The sequence below is a fragment of the Choloepus didactylus genome, chromosome 5 (assembly GCF_015220235.1).
Source record: "Choloepus didactylus isolate mChoDid1 chromosome 5, mChoDid1.pri, whole genome shotgun sequence".
Taxonomy (NCBI): Eukaryota; Metazoa; Chordata; class Mammalia; order Pilosa; family Megalonychidae; genus Choloepus; species Choloepus didactylus.
This window is the reverse complement of record NC_051311.1, coordinates 47,012,779-47,033,733: the sequence shown is the minus strand read 5'-3', so window position 1 is coordinate 47,033,733 and position 20,955 is coordinate 47,012,779. Positions and strand designations below refer to the sequence as shown.

At 46.4% G+C, this 20,955-nt stretch overlaps 2 protein-coding genes across 9 annotated transcripts in view; one reads left to right on the top strand and one right to left on the bottom strand.

Annotated features, from left to right (window-relative positions):
* CLCN1 (chloride voltage-gated channel 1) overlaps positions 1-5,074 on the top strand; it is a 38,032-nt gene extending 32,958 nt beyond the window's left edge. The window contains exons 21-23 of the mRNA XM_037835962.1: positions 3,035-3,139; positions 3,233-3,319; positions 3,926-5,074. Coding sequence (XP_037691890.1) covers positions 3,035-3,139; positions 3,233-3,319; positions 3,926-4,297 — 564 coding nt within the window. The 3' untranslated portion in view covers positions 4,298-5,074. The remainder of the gene's footprint in view (positions 1-3,034; positions 3,140-3,232; positions 3,320-3,925) is intronic.
* The window catches only part of FAM131B (family with sequence similarity 131 member B), a 43,001-nt gene that overhangs the window by 6,803 nt on the left and 15,243 nt on the right, over positions 1-20,955 (bottom strand). For 2 of the 8 annotated variants that reach the window (XR_005216937.1, XR_005216936.1), the window contains exons 1-8: positions 15,049-15,267; positions 12,341-12,450; positions 11,971-12,006; positions 11,567-11,660; positions 11,076-11,273; positions 9,606-9,749; positions 8,959-9,387; positions 7,993-8,474 (exon numbers count right to left, since the gene is read on the bottom strand). Coding sequence is in view for 6 of the 8 variants with exons in the window: in XM_037835955.1 (XP_037691883.1) it covers positions 8,344-8,474; positions 8,959-9,387; positions 9,606-9,749; positions 11,076-11,273; positions 11,567-11,660; positions 11,971-12,006; positions 12,341-12,450; positions 15,049-15,076 (1,170 nt within the window). In the remaining 2 variants the exon portion in view is untranslated. Of the gene's footprint in view, positions 1-5,669; positions 9,388-9,605; positions 9,750-11,075; positions 11,274-11,566; positions 11,661-11,970; positions 12,007-12,340; positions 12,518-15,048; positions 15,268-20,955 lie in introns of those variants that run through there. The other 6 variants (XM_037835958.1, XM_037835957.1, XM_037835955.1 and 3 more) reach the window with 5 other exon arrangements.

Below are 20,955 nucleotides of genomic sequence, written 5' to 3'. Positions count from 1 at the left end.
GCCACGTGGGGTGGATTGTCTGGTCAAATGAAGCTATTGCTATTTTTTCTACCTTCTTTTTTACATTATATTGTATTATATTATATTATATTAGATTAGATTAGATAATAAAATGTGAGTCTAGATGGGAAAGTATTTTATGAGGTTGGTATGATTATGGAGAGTGTATGGTGGTGTACGCAGAAGGACTATATTAATTTCAGAAGAGAAACATTTTAAGCCTCCCTGCACAAATGAGACCATGGTGCTAAGATAAGAAGAGCCTTAGCTCTTTTACAGATGAGGGATATTCTGGATCAAAGAGAGGCTATTCAGGAAGGATGAACATAACAATGTGGGAGAACAGCACTGAAACTAAGATGAGGAAATCAGCATCTGGTGAAGATTACTGTACTGGATTGATCAAGGCTCTGATGCAATGGGCAACTGGAAAATGTCAGGAAATGAGACTGGGAAGAAAGGCAAACTAACCAAATTATGACAGTGGTACCTCCTCAGGGCAAATACCTGTTTTCCATAAGAGTCATTTATCAAGTCTATGAGAGAGAAAACTCAAACATACTGAATGGGCTTGCTCGCCAGGAGTGAAGAGAATATGGAGCAGTCCTTATGAGCAGGCGGCTAAACAGTACTGATTAGAACATACCCTAGGGGTTGTGGGGGAACAATAACAAGAAATCCATTAGCAACCATGTCATTTAAAAAAAGAGAATGCAGGCTCCCTGCAAAGGCTGAAAAGGTAGAGTTTTTAATGTATGTAGCTGACAAAAATGCATCGTGGATATGATTTTAAAATAAACATCTTAGACATCCAGATAAGAATGTGCCAAAGATTAAAAATACTCTATGGTTAGAGGAGAGGGGTCACTGGTGACAAGAGAGAAGGGAAACCTTCCCTTTCTCCCAATGCCTCCCACCTTCAAAGCACACACACTTCTGATAAATGACTTTCAGAAAAGTCAAGTATAAAGGAAAGAAGAAAATCTACTCTTTCTGTTCACAAACAGGAATCAGATGGGCCATACCTGCAATTAAGGGGTACCCTGCTAGGTTGCTAAAACCAATAATAATTTTTCAAAATATACCAAAGGGAGAAAGCCAGTAAGATGATTGGTGAGACTGTTTAATGATCACTGAAAATAAAGTGCAGCCAGGGATAAAAGAAAGATAGACCCTATATTTTTAGCTTATGTCTTTCCTAAGGAAGACTTTAGGGAGCTACCAACTCCCCTGTGACTCACTGAGATACTGTGCAAGGATAAGTTTCAACAGGAGTCAAAATTCAGAATATTTTGAACATGGTTTTCGGATTAGATCAAGATGACACCTTTGACAGTATTAAGATGACACCTATGGGAATACTGAAGGAACTCAATTATAAGTGGCCAGAAGCCCCTGCTATGACTTAATTCTGCAGAACTGTGGTTTGTAACCTGTGCTGAGCTTTTTCAAGTAGTGGAAAGCATCATGCCCAACAACAAGCATCCTCCTCTCCTTGTACAGAAGTTGGAGGTATACCTGGAACACTGTCAGCAGTGAAAGTTAGAAGTCCAGGTCCTCCTCTTACTTGTATAATCTTGAGCAAATCACTTAACCACTCTGTGCCTCCATTTCCTCATCTGTAAAATGGAGATAATGATAGGGTTTTTGTGAAGATTAAACAAGTTATGACATATAAAGCAGTTAGAATAATACTCAGCACACAGGGAGTTTGCTGAAATTATTGCTACTATTGTTAGTTCTTAAAGGCAAGCTAAATGGAACTAGGGAAGGCCAGAAATGATCTAGAAAGGACCAGGAGGACAGGATCAACCAAACCAGGGTTGGCAAGGGTCTACCCCTGTCTTATTTACAAATCCTTTCTAGAACATACCTGCTGAGTGGTCGTCCCTCCTATGCTATGAGAGCAGGCTAAATCCTGTGTGAATCTTTAGTCAGAAAGATGAAAGTTTAAAGGGCTTATGATTGTAGTCCCCCAAAATTAGGAAAGTACAGATGGAGCAAGCATCACTTTTGGGCTAAATACTAGGTACTAGAAATAGGTGATGGCCTTCAATGATATCTTTGAAGTTTGAGAGTTGTAGATTTGGACCTTTAGAAGAATAAATAAAATGTTACATTATTTGGAGGGCAATGATTGAAAAAAGATTTTAGAAAATTTTAGATTAATTTATGAAAGCCTGATCTCTAACGGATTATTTGGAATCTTGATTTGCATTTAGTTGAGCATACCTGAAGTCAAGGAAGATAGTCGTCCTTTGTGCCTTAACGCCTCTGTCATAGTCAGAAAACCCTACTCTTTCCAAGTCAAACCAAGTTCCACATGATCCAGTACGGCTCTTTAAATTCAACAGATACTTGCCGTGACCTTACTGTGTATTAGGCACATTTTGAGTTTTTTCCAAATATACAGTAATCAATGCCTAATAACATTTATTCTAAAGGACTTTACACCTACCAGCCAGGGGTAAGAAAAATGCCAATACAAGACCGAGTGTGAATGGTAGCGTGAAAAAGAGGCCATTTAAGTATTATAGTAATTAAAAAGGAAAAAGAGCACATCTGCTGAGCAAGTAAGGAAACACAGTATGAGGGTAGGGTGGGGGCAGGTAAAGGGAATCCAGATGGTGAGAAGAGCAGAAGCATGGAGGTGAGTTTGAGGAGCAGAAAGCAGCCTGGTTTGACAGGAGTAGTGGGTATAATAGGAGAGTAGTGGAAAATGAGGCTGGAAGGATAGGTTGGAAGTAATGAAGGTTTGGGGCAGCAGAGAATAACAGACATTGGGGACTAGAAGAGAGAGAGGGATATTTGGGTATCTGAGGGTGAAGGGTCAATTTGGGGCCTGATGAGAGAGAAGAAGGGAGAGTGTGGGCATGGTCCCTTGGGAAGAATCGAGGAGCATCTAGTGATCTGGAGGATCTAGATAGTTGAGAATTCTGGACTGGGGCTCGCAGGCTATTTGCAGTCAGAACCAGGTACCTGAGGTTGAAGGGGGCTCCACAGTGGTGGACAATTGCCCTCCTCTGCCCAACAGATTGAGGCCTGGGAGCAGGAACAGCTGAGCCAGCCTGTCTGCTTTGATTGCTGCTGTATTGACCAGTCTCCCTTCCAGCTGGTGGAGCAGACAACCCTGCACAAGGCAAGTCTTCCTTGCTGACTACCCCAGGCTGCAGGGAGGGGAGAGGAAGTTTGGGGCAGGGAACATGGGCTGACCTGCTGCTCTTTCATGCAGACTCACACGCTGTTCTCACTCCTCGGCCTCCATCTTGCTTACGTGACCAGTATGGGGAAGCTCAGGGGTGTCTTGGCGTTAGAAGAGGTAATAGTGATTTGTCCCATTGGAGCAGCAGAAGGGGGTGAGGGGGTAGGGGTGGGGGTGGAGAGGAAGGGATGGTGTTAACATTTCAGAGGCCCCCAAATTTCTCACTATTTCTCATGCAGAGATGGGAGGGGGCCTGGGAAGCGAGCGGGAGGCCACAGTCCTGAAGGGGATATAGTTCTCCACCCCAGATGTGACCCTACATGACTTTCCATGGATGGGATGTGTTTGGGATGGGGGTTCAGGACATGGGTTTACAGTTTCATAGGAGTTCTGATGGGGGGGCAGTAGAAAGAAGGAAGAAATGGGATATGGTTGAATGAGCCCTAGGAAGGGCTCAAAGGGAGGCTCTGAGTCAGAGCATCTGGAAATTCACTGCAACACAGACAGATTTTTTGTCGTATCGCCCTTCATAAATTTGTCTTCTTCCTTTGATTATTCTATGTTGTCTATCTTTCTGTTTTACTCTTTCTTGCTGCTCTGTATCTTTCTCGTTCCTTTTTCCTCTTAATGTATTTGTTCTTCTCTCGTGTCTATTTCATTCACACTGCCCCCATCTTCTCTTTCCATTTTTGTTCCCTCTTTTCCATTCCCACTACACTCCAGCTACAGAAGGCCATAGAGGGGCACACAAAGTCTGGGGTGCAGCTCCGCCCTCCCCTTGCCAGCTTCCGGAACACCACTTCAACTCAAAAGAGTCTTGGGGGACCCCCCCTTCCTGCGGAGGATTGGAACCTGCCTGAGAATGGAACTGGGGCCACTGGAGCAGGGAATGTGGTTCCAGCCTCCCCAGAGACCCCAGTGCCTTCCCCCTCTCCAGAGCCCCCTCTATCCCTGGCTTCAGCCAGGGGCGAGGGGGAGCTGGAAGAGCTGGAGCTGGTGGAGAGTCCAGGGCCAGAAGAGGAGCTGGCTGACATCTTGCAGGGCCCCAGTCTGCGATCCACTGATGAGGAGGATGAGGATGAACTGATCCTTTGACCATCTCCCCTGAACCTCCTCTTAAAGACTGTCTAGAGGCCTTATGTCTGAGGGTGAATTTTTGTGGGAAAGAATCCTGAAGTTGGAGAGATCACTTGAATATCTTGGCTCTTCCTGGGTATTTTAAAACGTGATACTGATCGCCTTAGAGCAGGAGTCAGAATTTGGGCAGGGAGTAGCTTTGTTCAATTATTTAGCCCCCTTTCTCCCAGACATGTGGTTCTGATGCCAGCGAAGGGCCCCTGATATTCCATGGGGCTTCCTGACTTTTCCTGTTCTGTGGTGGAGTGAGAAACACCCTATCTCTGCCTCCCTGCAACATCCTCTCTCCCCTAATTCCCCACTTGTCCCAATGGCTTCCAGGCTTTGCCTATCTGTCCTACAGTTACCATAAAGGTTGTGTGAAGAGAGACCCAGAATGACTGTGGTCTGCAAGTGCCATATAGGAGGAAATGGGACTGCCTCATGGCCTCTTCTGATAGCCCCAGAAGAAGCCTGCAAACCATCCGCAAGCAGCCTCTCCCAAAGTCTCCCCGACCTCCCACTTGCCCCACATCCACTCCCCACAGTTCTCCTACAGACTCCTTCCTGTCTCCCACAATTTGTCCCCAAGTCAGGGCCATTACTAAGGCAGTAAAAGGCCACATTTCCCCCTCCTTTGTCCCTTTTAAAGCAATGAAGTGTGGATAAAACAACTATCAAGGGAGGTGCCTAAAAGAAAACAGGTCACCAAAAAGCTCTATGTGGAAGGGGGCAGGTGCCTTGCTGCCAAGCAGTCATGCTACCTCAGTGATATTATTTAACACCATCTGGCAGAAATCCTTTATATTTCATATCACAGCTTCCTTGCCTTCCACTTTCAAGGTTACTTCCTAGAAAATACATTCTCCCCTTCCCCAATATTGTCATTGACTTGTCCTGCCCAAGGGTGAGCTCTGCCCTAGAGCTGCTCTAGCTGGGGCTTCTGCCAAGAACCAAGGCTCAGAGCAGTGAGGTCACTGGGTCACTCAGACACCAACTCCTCCATAAGAGACTAATTTGTGTTCCTTTTCTAGGAATGGAGGGTTGGGAGTCCAGTGTCAAGATGGCAGATCTCTTTGATGCTTCCCAAACTTTAAGAAGTCAGATCCTTATCCTCCCCAAGCCAGCAACAGGGAGCCAGGTGATTGTTATGCAGTGCCATTAAACTGCCTCTTCTATCAAGTGATGCCAGGTTCGCTTAGCATCCTTGCTTCCATACCCAAGGCCTTTCTCCCTCCCTCCTGGTGTGCCTCATTTCATTCTGCAGCTGTGCTGTTTCCAACATTCTCTTCCTTCCCCTCCCATGCCCGGCCTCCTCCATCCCCCAAATAAGACACTCATAGTCAGAGGATGCCACCACATTCTGTTTAGTGCCATTGAACACAGCCTCTAGCGCTCTCCAATAGTACGTCCCTTTCACTTCCCCAGGCCAAGAGAGAGAGGCTGAAGCCTGGGTAGGGGGCCTGGCAATGGGCATTCAAGCCCTTGCCTGTGTGTATATAATCTATAATATTTATATATATTTATTTATATATAATTCTCTCTGTAATATATGCCATAGAATCTCTCTTGGGCCTGGGGTGGGAATGTCACACTGAGAAAACATGCTAAGACTGGCCATAAAAATGGATATTCCCCAGACCTGGAAAACAGAGTATGCGATGTCCAGGTGGGGACAAGGAAAAGGTGATCAACTTATCCCCAATATCCCTTCCTTAAAGCAAGGACAAGAAGGAAGGTATATGGGAAGAGGGGAGGGGGGAGTGGAAGGGGAAGAATGGAAGATTTGGATTTTCCTTTAATAAAGTGAATTGATTAAAAGTGCAATGCCCCCCCCCCAAAGAAAATCATTTAGCAAGAGCAGTTTCATTCACAATAATATAAAAACAGCCCTGTTCCAGGACTGCTGTAAAACGTGCGGCACAGCCTTTAACCCCAAAGGAAAAGCAACCCTCCCCCACCCCCAATAGCCTCTTCCTGCACATGCTCCTTCCCTCCCCCAGAAAAGGCTAGAAGCAAACCCCCATGCACCCCACCCCAGCACCAGAAAGGCAGTTCCTCCCTCCAGAAGAGTCCTAAAATGGTCCCAGTCCAGCTCCTATGTCTTGGCCCTCTTCAGAGTGGGTGGAAGCTCCTTGTCAAAACGCAGACCTCCACCTGACCTTTGATCTGCAGTGATGTGCCAGCACCTGGGGATGCCGAGCTCTTGCTCATACATGAACCCCATTAGAGTCCTTCAATTTTTTAGTCATTTTTTCTGCAGGGATTGTTTGGCTTCTTTGGAGAAGGGAGGAAAGGAAGCTGTTTTAGCCTACCCTTCCTTCACTCCCCAGGGCCCTGAGCAAAAATGAACTGTAATGAAAGAACCTACTCCCTGTACTGGATGTCCAGATGGGACTCGGGCAGTATATGGGCTATAAAGGGGAAAGGGCACTAAAAGGAAAAGAGGATAAATCTGTAAAGCAGGTTGGACAAGGAGAGGAAACATGAACCCCATGGGAGGAGGGTTACATGATTTTGCAAAACTCCAGGGGCCTGTGGTGGGGAGGAGGATGATGTTCCTACAGTGGGTGTGCTCTGCCGCTTCCCAGACCTTCTAGAAATGAGGTCCTGGTGTCTAGCTGAGTCAGACCACATTATCCAAAACAGCAGATGTTTTCTGTTGAGGCAGCTTTAGATTAGGTAAGTGACCAGTAACCAATGTTTGTTCACCATGCTTAACTCCTATATTTCCTCAAATAACCAACCTCAGGATAACCATTCTCCCTCTCCCTTGAAAGACACAGGACCCTGCCTTGGTTGCAGTTCACAAGCCTGTGTGTATGAATGTATATCCTTAGTAGGGTGGAGGTGGGCTCATAGAATGCATAGAAACACCCCAACTCCTGTCAACCTTCTCATTCCAAGAAAGAAAAGTCTGGGGCCTAAGGGGGAAGTTTATGCCCAGAGTCTGGGAAAGGACAACAAAATTCTGGTCCCAGCAGAAGATAAAAGTAGTAAAACACCTGGCAGAGTTTGGGTGGGAGAGGACCAAAAGGATTTGGAACTGAAGCCTTAGATAGGTATAAGGAACGAGGGAGGAGATGACAATTAACCTTGTTAGGCTTCTCTCTCCTCCCCAAATTCTCCCTTAAGTCAGGGGCTGGGGAATGGGGTACCACTGCAGTACAGAGGGGTGATATGCTCTCTAGCTTCACAGATGCTTCTACTTCACTCTACCCCTGTCCCCTGTCACCATGATGTCTTACAGAAGTACTCGGGCTTATGTGCTGCTCAGAAGTCCCCACTAGAATTATGGAAACTGGGTCTGAGGGGGCAAACTGTTTCAGGGGCTTATGCCTCCCTGTAAACTAATTCCGGAATGAAGAATACTTGGATTCTCCTCTCTCCCTCTGGCAAGGGGCCTGGGCTGGGAAGGAGGATACCTGTGAGTCCACCTGGGGAGTCCTGGGAGGAGCTGACGAAGGGACAAAAGGAGCCGAGTGCCTACACTGCTCCGTAGCCAACAACCCATCCCGGCCTGGGGCCGCGACAGCACCAGACTCCTCCCTCCACCCCACTCAACCCTGAGTCCCCAAGAAGTTATAAAAATGTAGAAAAGGCAAAGAGAAAAGTGTAAACAGCTCCAAAGAATTAGGGGGGTGGGTGGGGGAAGACACAGCCCTCATGCTTACCCCCATGGCCAGGACACCCGCATTCTGTGTCAGAATATCTGAGACTGATGTCCCCTTATCCTCTCCGGGCAGGGGCTCCCAGAGCATGCTTGGAAGAAGGCAGTAAAGGGAAGCAAGAGTTGGAGCAGCCAGCCCTGGCGAGGTCCTTCCCCAGATCCTTAGGATCCTCTTTGCAGTCAAGGGATATTCAAGATCCCAGAACAAGTACCCATATTTGTTCTTGATTTCCTCAGTGGCTTTCTTGTCTTTGTCCAGTCTTAATATGAAGAATCATGTTATTGCCCTCTGTAAATCCCAACTGCCATGTCCACCTCGTCCTTGGCTCCTGATCTCAGAAGCCAAATTGTCAGCTTAGGGCCAATTCTTCCCCTTCTTTGGAGACTCGCCCTTTAGGTGGTTTCCCCTGTGTCCTTCGAGCCATGTCCAGTAGTCCCTGAGGTCTGTTCCTCGTGGTAGGCATGAATTGGGGCCATACACAGAGTCTGGAAAAGCAAGAGTGACATGGATAAAAGGCATTCAGACAGCCACAATCAAGGCTCCTGGAAGACTAAATCAGGGAGTGAAGAACTGAGATCCAGTCTACAGCCGCAGGCCGCCCTGCACTCCTATCCTCAGGCTAGATACACTGGAGGCTCCACCTTCACAAACCCAGCTCACAGCCACAGGCCCTTCTCCCCCAGCCACGCAAAGTCCACAGACATCTAGTTGTCTGGACCTCAGTTCCCAGACCTGTGGTTTCTAGAGTATAAGCCTGGATAAAATCCCATCATGGTACTCCATTTTCCTGGCCTGGCCTGGAAGCTCCTGGTTTCCTTGCTGTCTTCTGCCCCGGTTTCAGCTGTACTGCTGGGGGAAGGGAGGGTATTGGTTGCAGCCATGCCCCTCAGGTGGGTGTGGAAGCAGGGCATGGGGTGAGAGGAAGCTAGTTGTTGGCCTCACCCTCCTCCTCATCAAAGGACTGCACACCTGAGGATGTGACGTCAGATACCTTCCGACTGAGAGCAGTGGACATCTCTGGGTCTTCTCGTGGGGAAAGTGATTCCAGGTCCCGGCATCCAGCATCCTCTTCCTCCTCAGGGGCCAATGGCCTCTTCTCATCCTCGGCGGGACCCCCTGCCAGATCCATCCCGCCCACCCCTGGAGCCCAGTCAGTATCTCCTCCCAGCAAAGGTGGAGGCTCCTGAGCAGAGAATCCAGAAGCAGGCTGGGAAGGCCCTGTTTCATGCAAGCTGGGCTGTGAGTCATCAAATGCAGGGCCAAGATAGGATCCAGTGGCTGGAGAGGCAATGAGGGACTGGTCACTTGCTTCCCAGGCATCCGATGACCCCAGACAGTACATGCCCTGGGACACATAGGAGTGAGGCCATCCATCCATGGGGGCTTGAGCTAGGGCATCTGTAAAGAGAATGATGGAGGTCAGTGGAGTCATCAAAGGCAATCACAACAGCACAGAGAATTAAGGGTAAGACACAGAGGGAAATAGAGTAGGAAGGAGAGTAGGAAAGCCAAGGTGAACAGGAAAGTCTTAGGAGAAAAGAGATGTGAGGAGGTGGCCTAGATAGTTGGAGTGAGCTCTTAGGCCTCAGGGGTTAGATTCTGGAACTATCACTCACCTTGACTCTCCATCAATTCCTGGTAGTTGTCACTGTAGCTGCAGCCCAGTGGCTCCTGAGTGGAGTTGACACTCATGTCCTCACCGTCCATGGAAGACCATGCCATGAGTGTGGCCTCAGAGATAGCAAACTGTTCCATAACACCTGAGATAAGAAATGTAGTTATCACAAGATACCTCGGTGAGCCCTTAGACACATAAGTGAACTGGGGGACATCTTAGGGCAGGGCTATTCAGTGGAAATATAATGCAAGCCACTTATATAATTTAAAATTTTCTAGTAACTATATTAAAGAAAATTTAAAATAAACAGGTGAAAATAATTTTAATATATTTAATCCAATATATATTAAGATAATTTTGATGTGTAATATAAAAATTATTAATGATATATTTTACATTCTTTTATTCATACTAAGTCTTTGACAGCTGCTCAAATATTTTCCACTTACAGCACATCTCCATTTGGACTAGCCACATTTGAAGTTCTCAGTGGCCACATGTATTGGACAGCACAGCCTTTGTATATGTCCCCCAAATAATGCAAAATCATGGGGCACTTCCCAGAAATTCAGAAATTCTGTCAAGGGGACAGAGTTGGGGTCTTCTGGTGAGATATCCTAAGGGGTTGAAATAACGGCTGTCCAGAAGTTTGTCTTTGGAAGTTTTTAGGATTAGTAGCTAGTATTAGATGTAAAGGACAGTGTAATCTACATAGGAGTTTTAAGATCAGCAGAGAATCACAAGGGGAGCTCCATGGGGTTGTGGGTCCACAGTGATGTAAAGTTGAAAGTTCAAAGAATTGCAAGGAGAGAGGAGGATAGAATAGTGAGGATGGGTAGACTTGGGGGCCCCTATTCTAGTCAAAGCTACGAGTAAGTTGAAGCTTACACTGCTAGCTGCCCCACCCAATCTGCTCCCCCCCACTGATATTTCTCCCACCACCCACACTACCCACACGAAGATACTTCCCTTCTCTTCTTAGACCTATCACCCTTCCTAAGTACCTTATTAAGACCTGCCACTAGGGCTTGTGCCCTTATAGGTACACCACATAGCTGTCACTATATCTATACTAATATCCTAGAAATAAACCTCTTTTCTATATCATCCTGTCATCACCCAGTATCCTGGATCTTCTGGTGGTTGTCACAAGTAATGTGTCCACTAAGTGAATCCATGACAACAGTGTGCTAATGGGCAAAGGCTTGTAGAGATTCCCAAGGTCTTCCTTTCTTTTTCCTCAAGAAACATGAGTAGAAGGGTCTTTTGAATCCCAAGGGCACTGTTCTTTTTTTCCTGTACTAAGGGAGACCAGGAATTGGATGGCCCCACAATGTAGAAGGGAAGGCATCTAGGACAGGTGGACCCACAAATCCCATGTGATTCCTCTCATTTTCTGAGATGATACTAAGAATAAGTTCGTGGACACTTATCAGAATTAACAACTGAGGGTTCAGGGTAGAAGTACCTGCTAGGAAACGTGCCTCCTTCTCACCATCGCTGAGGTCGGAGTAAGCATCTGTATCCCTGCGCACGGCCTCATGGCTGTGTTGTGGCTGAATGGCTGGTGCCTTCCCCCAGCCCTGCCACTCAATCATGTGGGCCACACGTCCTTGTCCCATGGCTGTGGGCTTTGTCACATGGTCCTTCATGCTTCGTGAGATCCCTAAGGGGTCAGATGTTCCCCCATATCCTCCAGAATATCACACAATACCCATACCAATTCCTCCCCATGATCCCCACCCAAGCCTCATGGGACTCCATCCCTCCATCAGGGGCAGGTATTCCCTAGGGCTCCATATATGAAGGGCAGCCTGGGGCTGGGAGAAGGTGTGAAGGGAAGGGCAAACAGGTTAGAGGTATAGGGATGAGGGTCTTCTTCAGGCCTGAAGGAGCAGGGAGATCAAGAGCCTTTCAGTATTCTCCTGTCTAGGTGCATCCCCAAGTTGGGAGTCTCACCTGAGAATGATGACTTGGCCAGGGCTCCAATGCCATAGGCGTTAGAGTTTCGCTTAAGCTTCGGAAGAATGGAAGTGGTGTCCTCCATGGAGAGCTGGGGTAGGGAATGTGGGGGGAGGGGCAGAGGAATAAGAGGGTATGGGGTGCTTTATATACGGAGGAAAGTTCATGTTTTCCAGGAGTTGGGATATGAGCTAGGGCAGGTGATAAGGCAAGCTATTATACCCAACAGTCCAACGGTGATATATACCCCAACAACCACTGAAAACTGGGGATAGGTAGAGAATCTGAGAGATCACATGCCTGTTGGAGGGGGAGCACTGCATTCTATGGAAGGTCTAAGGGAGAATACAAGGAAGAGGAGTCAGGATGGACTGGGGAGGTCAGGGGGAAACTGCACTCACATTGATGCCATCCCAGGAGAAATCTGTTCGAGTTTGCTGTGAGGAGAGAAGACAAGGGAATGAGTATCCTAGGCACTTCCAGAAATCCAATTAACCCTACCTACCTTAGAGGGACTTCCAAAGTATATAAAGTAGGGCTTTCCTGAGATTAACATAGACAATTAGGATCTCAGTGTGGAACATTTGGCATGTATTCTGAGTGAAGTGGGGAGAAATAGTCTATGAAGATCTGTCTGAAGAAGTGTTTGGATGTTGTTTTGGAATTTAGAAAGGTAATCCAAGGATCAGGCATCTAGGGACTGGGAGGCTTTGATCATCTTGTCTCCATCAAGGTAGTTTGGAGAGGGGGTAGCTGCAGCAAGGGCCTCACCTCAGTGGATGGCCGATGGAGGCTGCTTCCGTGCAGTGAGCTGGTGCTGTCCATGTTGATTTGGTCAACATCCTTCAGGCCCTTCCAGTCCACTGCAATCACCTCATTCCCTGATGGTGGCCAGAAGATTAGTTGCTCCAACTTCACCTCCCTTCACCCAGCAGGCCCCTACTTGGTCTTTTTATACAGAATGCTGAGGTTACAATACTGGAACTAGCCCCTATCTCTAATACTTCTTTCCCAGCCTCTCCATACCCCACCCCTTCCCTCCAGCTGCTATTCCTTCTTCTGATTACAGATTTCCCTCTCCATCCCTACTGTCCCCAAATTTTTGGTAGGGAAATAACAATGCTAAGCCCAAATACTCAGTTTTAGTTTAAGCATAGCACACTCAGAGAAAGTATTATATGGCCTTTTTGTTATTGTTTAAGGGGAGGGGTCAGTGATTGGGTTTTAACAGGAAAACAATTCTCCAGTCTGTCCTGAGGAATCTTTAAGAGTATCTATATGGGAGTTGTGATTTTCATCTATTGTATTTTGACAAATAAGGGCAGACTTTCTCTAGAGATAAGTTTTTCTAGCGTGTGGGCTTTACTATTTTGGGGGTAGGAGGAATATATCTTCCCTAGTGGACCGTCTGTAAGAGTTGATGAATTTGTCTGACAGGAAGGAAATTTGGTGGGGACAGAGGCAGGAGTCAAGTAGCAAAGAGTGCTCAGCCACTCAGAAGCGGTGAGTGCACAGAAAAGTAAGCAAGACTCACAGAATAAGATGGGACATTTCACCTGATTGCTGGGAGACAAGTGCTTGATCAAAGAGGTGGGGATACAGAGAAGAGGACAAAAGGGGACTTTTTAAAATAAGAAATAAAAGAATAGGGATTCCAACCAAAAAGAAGGCAGAAGACAACGGGAGGGGGTTGAAGGTGTCGCGTGCCAGCAGGGAAACCAGAGGGTCAAGGAGACTGGGAACTGTTAAGCTGAAGCTAAAGCTCTTTCTGAAGAGAACTCCCTGGTGTGAGGGCAGGGTGGTGGCTGCTGGAAGTGTTGGGGAAGAACCACTTAAGTTGTAGAGGGATTTGAGCATCAGATGGCTGTCCAAACCATCTGACCTTATAGATCCTTTTTATACATGAAAGTTTACGATTCTGAGCTTTGGATTACTGGTTCATTCTTGAGAAGGGGTGTATTGAGTGGGGTCTTGAGAATGTGGAGGCACTTTCATGACATAGCTAGTATAAAAGGAAGGGGACTGTGAGAGGTAGGATCTCTTCAAAGTGGGCCCACTGTCCCTTGCGGCTAAAGTGAAGTGGGCCCATAGGTCAAACCAGAGACTGCAGCTGGGGGAGAAGAGTAAAGACGGACATCTGGGCACAGGGAGCAGGAGTGGGGCAGAGAACAAACCCTGAGAAGGGAGATGGGGGAAGGAAGAGTGGGAGAGGGGAAGGAAGGGAGGTGGCCTTTGTAGAGGAGGGAGAGCTGAGTCAGAGCCTTCGGGGGCAGGGAGAAGAGGTGAAAGCAGAGGAGGAGGGGGGTATCCATGGAAATAAATCAGGTCTCAGAGAAATCAGGCTTCCGGAGGGTGAGTTTGTTTGTAATAATAATACGAATTATTCTCTCAGCCTGAGGTCACTGGGGTGTGTAGGCGGGAGAAATTGGGAGCTGTAAGGAGAAAAATTGGGAGGTTGAGACAGAGTTGGACTAATTTGTTGAGCTGTGAGAGTAGGGTGGGTGCACGCGGTGGGGGTTAAGGAGAGGGTAGTGAGGCAAAGGCTGAGGGGAGGAGAAGATGGAGAGGAGAAGAGAAGACAAATAAGGAGGCGCCTTTCTTCCCTCCCCCAGTCAAAGGTAAATAAAGAGTCGGTCCCACCCTGCCAGCCCCCGCTGACAGGTGCAGTCTAGTCCCGGGTTCTTCCCAGAGCAGGGCCCCACCCTCTCGGGCTCCTGACCCCACCAAACCTCTGCACCACCTCCCCACACACACCGCCTCGCCCCCAGTCCACCGGCTCCCCCTCCACCTCACCCCACCCCAGCCCCTTTCCCTCCGGACGTGGACCCCATTCCTCTCCTTGAGGAACCAGACTCATCCCGCCCCCACCCCAAAGGGAAAATGCACGTGAACAAAGCAAATCGGGGGAGGCAGAGCGACTGAAAAAGGCAAAGGAGAGGGAAAGAGATGGGGGCAAAACACCGGAGCCAGATGGAGGAAAGGGGGAGGATGGAAGGTGAGAAAGGGTCTCGGGCTGAAACGGAAGCTGGGGGTCTTAGAAGGGGTCTTCCCCAGAAACAGAGAAGGGGGTAAGAAGGCGCAAGGGAAGGCATAGTAAAGGCGGATGGCCTGGCGGTGGAGGGCTAAGAGGATGGGTGAGTACCGGAGAGCGACGGAGGAGAGAGGAGGCTGATGGAGAGATGCTGGAGAGGGACCGCGCCTGGGGGAGGGCGACGGATACAAGCAGGAGGGAGACGGAGAGAACGAAAAGAGCCGAGAGGGACGGAAGTCTCGGAGGCACGAGAGGAAAGCGGGGAGGAGAGAGGAACGGAGCGAACGCGAGGGGATGGAGGGAAAGTGAAGGCGTGCGGCTGGACCAGGCGGGTGGAGGAGCGGTACCCAGAGGGGTGAGGAGGGGGATGGGGGAGGGGGGCCGGAGGACTGGACCCGGGGGAGCGAGCCCTGCCTCCTCCCGGTCTCCACCCCGCCGCGGTACCCACCCACAGTCCGGGAGCCGATGCAGCCCATGACTCCGGGCGGCCTCCGGGGCCGGGGCCCTCACAGACTCGGGGCGGGCGCCGGGGGGAGCACCGGGAGCCACGCCGCCGCCCCAGCCGCTCTGCAGCGCCGCGGCTGTCTCCGCTCGGATCCACTCCCCCCTCCCTTCTCCATCCCTCCCCGCGGCAGCATCAGTCGCCGGCGCCGCCGCCGCCGCCTGGCTCCTCCGCCCCAGCTCAGCTCTCGGCGGCGCGGGGAGGGGGCGGCCCGGGGATTGGCTGAGCCCGGCACCTCCCCGCCCCTGCCCCCAGGATCCCTGCCGCGGCGCTCCCCTAGCACCTTGTGGCGCTCTCTCCCGGGTGCCGGGCCGTCTGCAGCGGCCTCTGCCGCTGCTTCCCTCCGTCTGCTCTTCCCCAGCCCCACGCCCAGGGCTTCTCACGGATTCCCTGCTTGGCTCTCCCCGGGGCTGCTGCTGGTGGAGACTGCCTGACTGGGGTCATAGGAGCCGGGTAAAAAACCCAGGGCCCATTCTTATGCTCTGGTTAATCGATTCTGAGGGTCGGGGTTGGGGATACCCTGAGAGAAAGTGGGGTGGGGATGAGCATAAAGCCTAGATGAGGGGCCTGGCCACCACATTCTGCAAACACTTGTTTACTTCCTGGAGGTTGCATCAGGGATACAAACAAGAGTGTGATTGGATACAGCTTTTGCAGCTCTGCGTTTCATGTGCGCTATTTTGTCCACGAAAACAAATTGTGAAGTCTTTGCAAGTGGATGGATCATGCTTTATACTTCTCCGTGCTCTGTAAATCGCTGGAGATTCTAGAATGGGGGTGGGATGGTGCAAATAATCTACTCCAGGCCCGCTGGAGGCGGGGGGGGGGGGGGGTGTCACGCATATAGTGAGGACAACAATTTCAGCTATGGTGAAATTAAAAATCCAGGACCTCTGCTAGAAGACATAGTTTTAAATTCAATTTAACTTTTCTGAGCTCTGATCTACTCCTCTAACAAAGTAAAGCATGGATGTCACAAGGCGGTAGAGAGAGGAGAAAATTGCCCTCTGACTAATAGGGACCCTCACCTTCCCTTTGGGCAAAAGATTGAGAGAGACAGAAATCTAAGTTGCAAGGGTCAAATGAGCACCATAGTTAGAGCAGGCAAGAAGTGGAGTCTAGAAAAGTCACATGGGAAACGGCAAGAAGACCCTTTTGTCTGAATAGCACTCAAAACCACCGAAGGAAGAGAGCAGGACAGGTTGCCACTCTGAACAAGCAAATGCTAATCCAGAGGCTGTTTGCTCTGCAGCTGCTTTTATGACCCTGGCTGGGGCTGGGCAGTGGGCCAAGGCTCCCTGGTGTGAGTTTGTAACAGACAGGAGACCAAGTCCTCTGGGTGAAAACTTTTTAACTTTTATGAATGGGGCACTAAGCCTTAGTGTGATAACCACTACATTCTATGGAATACCAGATTGAGAGATGTGAGTGCAGAAGACACTAATAATCTAATTGCAGATCTGGAAGATGAGATTATGAAGAGAAAACCCATCTTTGGTATATGTGCATGACCAAAAATAAACCAAATCTTCATCTGTAAAACCATGGGGGAGAAGAGAGAATAATCAATTATAGATCTGCTTAGATTTTAATAATCTGGTATAATTTACCGTGGGATCTGATTGATACCTCATTTCAACAGTGGGGACAAATACAAAGTGCTTTTAGCATCTATACTATTATTGGTTATCCCAAAGAAGTATCAAATGGTCTCTGCCCTCATGGGATGTATTGTCTGGCTGCAAAGGAAAGAAAATAGAGCTTGTGCAACAAAACCAAAACCAGCCTCCATAGGTCCAGCAATGCCCTCTAGTCCCTATTGTTTGAGAAGAGAAAGCACTGAGGCAGGGAGGTATTTAACCAAGTAGCCGGTTCTCCTTATGCCTTTCCAGCTGAAACTGCTTTCCCCTTGGGGTGGTCTCTGATTCCCACCATCCCTTATTCTGCCCCAACCATGGATACAAACCCCTTCCCTTATTCCCCTTAACACCATTGAATCAGGCTGGATTTATCCAAGTGATTTAATTTAAATCAACACAAGGGATTCTAGGTCTCCTGGTCATGCAGACTCAGTCTCATCCCACATTTACTCTTGAAGGTATTCCCAGCACCAAAGAAGAGTAGAAAATCATAGCCACAGCCTGGCCAGTTTCCTTCCTGCTCCCTGTAGGGAGCAGGGCTTCTTGCACAGGGATCCTCTTATTTCTCACTGTTTAGGGGCATTCTCCCAGTCTCTTTGCCATCTTCTGAGCCAAAGCCAAGGATTCCAGTTCTAGTATGAACTGGAACAACCTTTCTGGAGGACATTTTGACAGTGCTGATCAAAATATCTTTAAAATGTGCATTATTGTCATTGTTGTTGCTATTGCTAAATTGGGACACAGCTATTCCATTTATAGAAATATTCTAAGGATATACGTGAGAATGTGGACAAAGATTTCATCTGCAGCACTAGTCAGAGCACTATTTACATAAAGATTATACACAACCTAGGTATTCAAAACTGGGGACTAATTAAATAAATATGGTACATGTCTCTACTAGAATACTAAGCAGCCATTAATAATATTTTATAATAGCATATGTTGATAATAAATTATTCATGCTATATTGTGAAGTTATTTAAAAAGGCTATAATTTAAGAAATATAATATACCTGTTTTATTTAAAAATTACACACACACACACACACATTCTTTTCCTGCCTTTTATCAAGTTTTCCATAAAGCATATATTCTACAAATCTCCAGCCCTACTCAGAGGTTACAGTTTAACCTTCAAGGAAATCACAATATTAACCAATCCATTTCCAAAGTCTAAGAATATAGGACTTTGGCAGAATGCCCCGGTGTGGCACTGGTACTTCCTAACTGGTTCCTTTTGGGACACATTCTCAAGGTGAAATTATGACTCCCATCCTCTCTGTTGTTGGCTGGTTGCTGCTCATAGTCTCCTGTGGATAACTCTTGGACAGAGGAACAAAACAAGTTCAGAGACAGTTCTGCCTAAAACACAGGTTCTTATCCCAGTGTCCATGGATAGAATTGAGAGTCTAGGACCTTGGATAGGAAAAATTGTATCTTTATATTCATTAACTGGTAACTGAAATCCGGCATTTTCTTCTCTTAGGGATGTAGGCAGCAAACCACAGTAACATTAGAAGCACTGGGTCTTTATCACTAATAAAAATCACAGATGTTTATATTACAAAGCAATGTTGTATACTTTTCACAACATCCTTTATGTTCATTACTACTTTGAAATTATGGTAATATTGAACCTACTCTAGATTTTATTTAATGCATTTATAAAGAAGCAGATATATCGCTATATCACAATTTGATAACCGTATTTTTTATTTGAATAAATTAAGCTTTATGAAAAAATACTACTGATATGTGAAAACATTGTCTAGGATTAGCATTGTCTAGGCCAGTCTGCAGACTGGCTTCTGCTTTTCTTTTCTTTTTTCCTTTTATTTTGGTAACATATGCACAACACAAAATTTCCCATTTAACTACTTTCATCTGTACAATTCATTGATATAAATTACGTTTGCAGCTTTGTGCTACCATCACCATGAACCATTACCAAAACTTTTTTATCACTCCAAAAAGAAACTGCATACCCAATAAGCAGTACCTTTCCATTCTCCCTCCTCCACCCCAGCCCCTGGTAACCTATATTCTACTTTCTGTCTCTATGAATTTCCTTATTCTAGGTGTTTTTGTGAGTGTAATCATATGATATGTGTCCTTTTGTGTCTGGCTTATTTTACTCAACATGATGTCTTCAAGGTTCATCCATATTGTAGCATGTATCAGAACTCCATTCCTTTTTAAGGTTGCATAATATTCCATTGTATGTATATATTACATATTGTTTTATCCATTCATCCATTGACAGACACTTGGGTTGTTTCCACCTTTGGGTTATTGTGAATAAGGCAGAAATGAACGTTAGTATAGAAGTGTCTTTTTTTGAGTCCCAGCTTTAAGTTCTTTGGAGTATATATCAAGGGGTGGAATTGCAGAGCCATATGGTTATTTTCTGTTTAACTTTTTGAGAAATCACCAAACTGTTTTCTACAGTGACCACACCATTTTACATTCCTACCAGCAATGGACCAGGATTCCAATTTCTCCACATCCTCCCCAACAGTTGCTACTTCCCATTTAAAAAAAAAATAATAGCCACCCTTGTGGCTGTGGAATGGTTTCTCTCTGTGGTATTGATTTGCATTCCCTAATGGCTAATGATGTTAGCATCTTTTTACGTGTTTATTGACCATTTGTGTACCTTCTCTGGAAAAATGCAAATTTTTAAATTGGATTGTCTTTTTCTTCTTTAGTTATAGGAATTCTTTATATATTCTGGATATTAAATCTTTATCATATATATGATTTCCAAATATTTTCTTATTCTGTAGGTTGTCATTTCACTTTCTTGATAATGTCCTTTGATGTACAAAAGTTTTTTAATTTTGAAGAAGTCTGATTTATCTGTTTTTCTTTATGTTGCTTGTGCTTTTGGTGTCATGATCAAGAATTCATTGCCTAATCCAAGGCTGTGAAGTTTTTCCTGTTTTTTTTTTTCCTGTGTTTTATGGGTTTAGCTCTTATTTTGAGGTTGATCCATTTTGAGTTAATTTTTATGTGTGGTGTTAGGTAGGGGTCCAATTTCATTCTTTTGCATGTGGATATCCAGTTTTTCAGCATCATTTGTTGAAGAGACTATTCTTGCCCCATTGGGTGGACTTTGCACTCTTGTCAAAAATCAATTTGCCATAGATATGTGGGTTTATTTCTGAAACTCAATTTTCTTCCATTGGTCTATTTATCCTTATACCAGTAGTACACTATTTTGATTAGGTAAACTTTGTAGTAAGTTTTGAAATCAGGAAGTGTTAGAACTCTAGCTTTTTTTTCTTTTTTTTAAATAATAACTGTCTTTTTACATAATGTGTTTCCTTTGTAATCCTATGTATTTTATTTCACTCATTTAACATTATTCTAGAGAGACACCATGGGCTTTCCAGAAAGCCAGAGGTTGGGATCCAAAAAAGTTTAAGAACCCCTAGACTCTAAATGCATATGGAGCAGGGGTGGGGTGGGGTGGAGGGGTTCTCTAATTCTGCAGGGGTTTGATCCTGTTAATAGTTCCAATTTATATGGCCAAGCAAGTTACCTAACATCCCATTTTGAAGCAGGCTTCCCCAAGAACTGTGGTAGGTATGTATCTGCTTTTTATCTGCAGATCTGACAGAGCACACCAAAGCTTCATCCTCATCCCCCAAAAACAATAGCTAATAAAGTATTTCTTTGTTTTAATGGGAGACACTAGATCACATTTAAAGGCTCATGAAAGGATCCTATTGAAGGAGGAGGTGGAAAGTACAAAAGAGAAGATTAATCAATTCTGAGTGTAAGTTCCTAAGGCCGCCATCGAGGATGGGGAGCAAAGCTCAGGGAGAGGGATTAGGCTGACAGAGGTAGGTCTACTACTCTCGCAGAAGGAAAAATGGGGCAGATGTCGGTAGGTTGCATGTTTCATGTAGGGAAGATGAGGGAGATCCCGTCTGATGGTTTCTATTTTCTCTGAGAAGTAGGAGGTAAAATCATCTGCTGAGAAGCAGTGAACGGGGGAGATAGAGAATAAAATAACAATAAATAATGTGCAAATATTATTTTACACTTAACAAAGCGTTTTCAGTCTATTCTTATAACAAAGACATTATCTTTGCATCACAGTTGGGAAATCTAGGGTTTAGAGGTCAATTAACTCTCTTTTCCCCAAGGTTACCCAGCTGGTAAGAGAAGGAGTTAGATTTTCCAGCTGGAAAATCCATTTTAG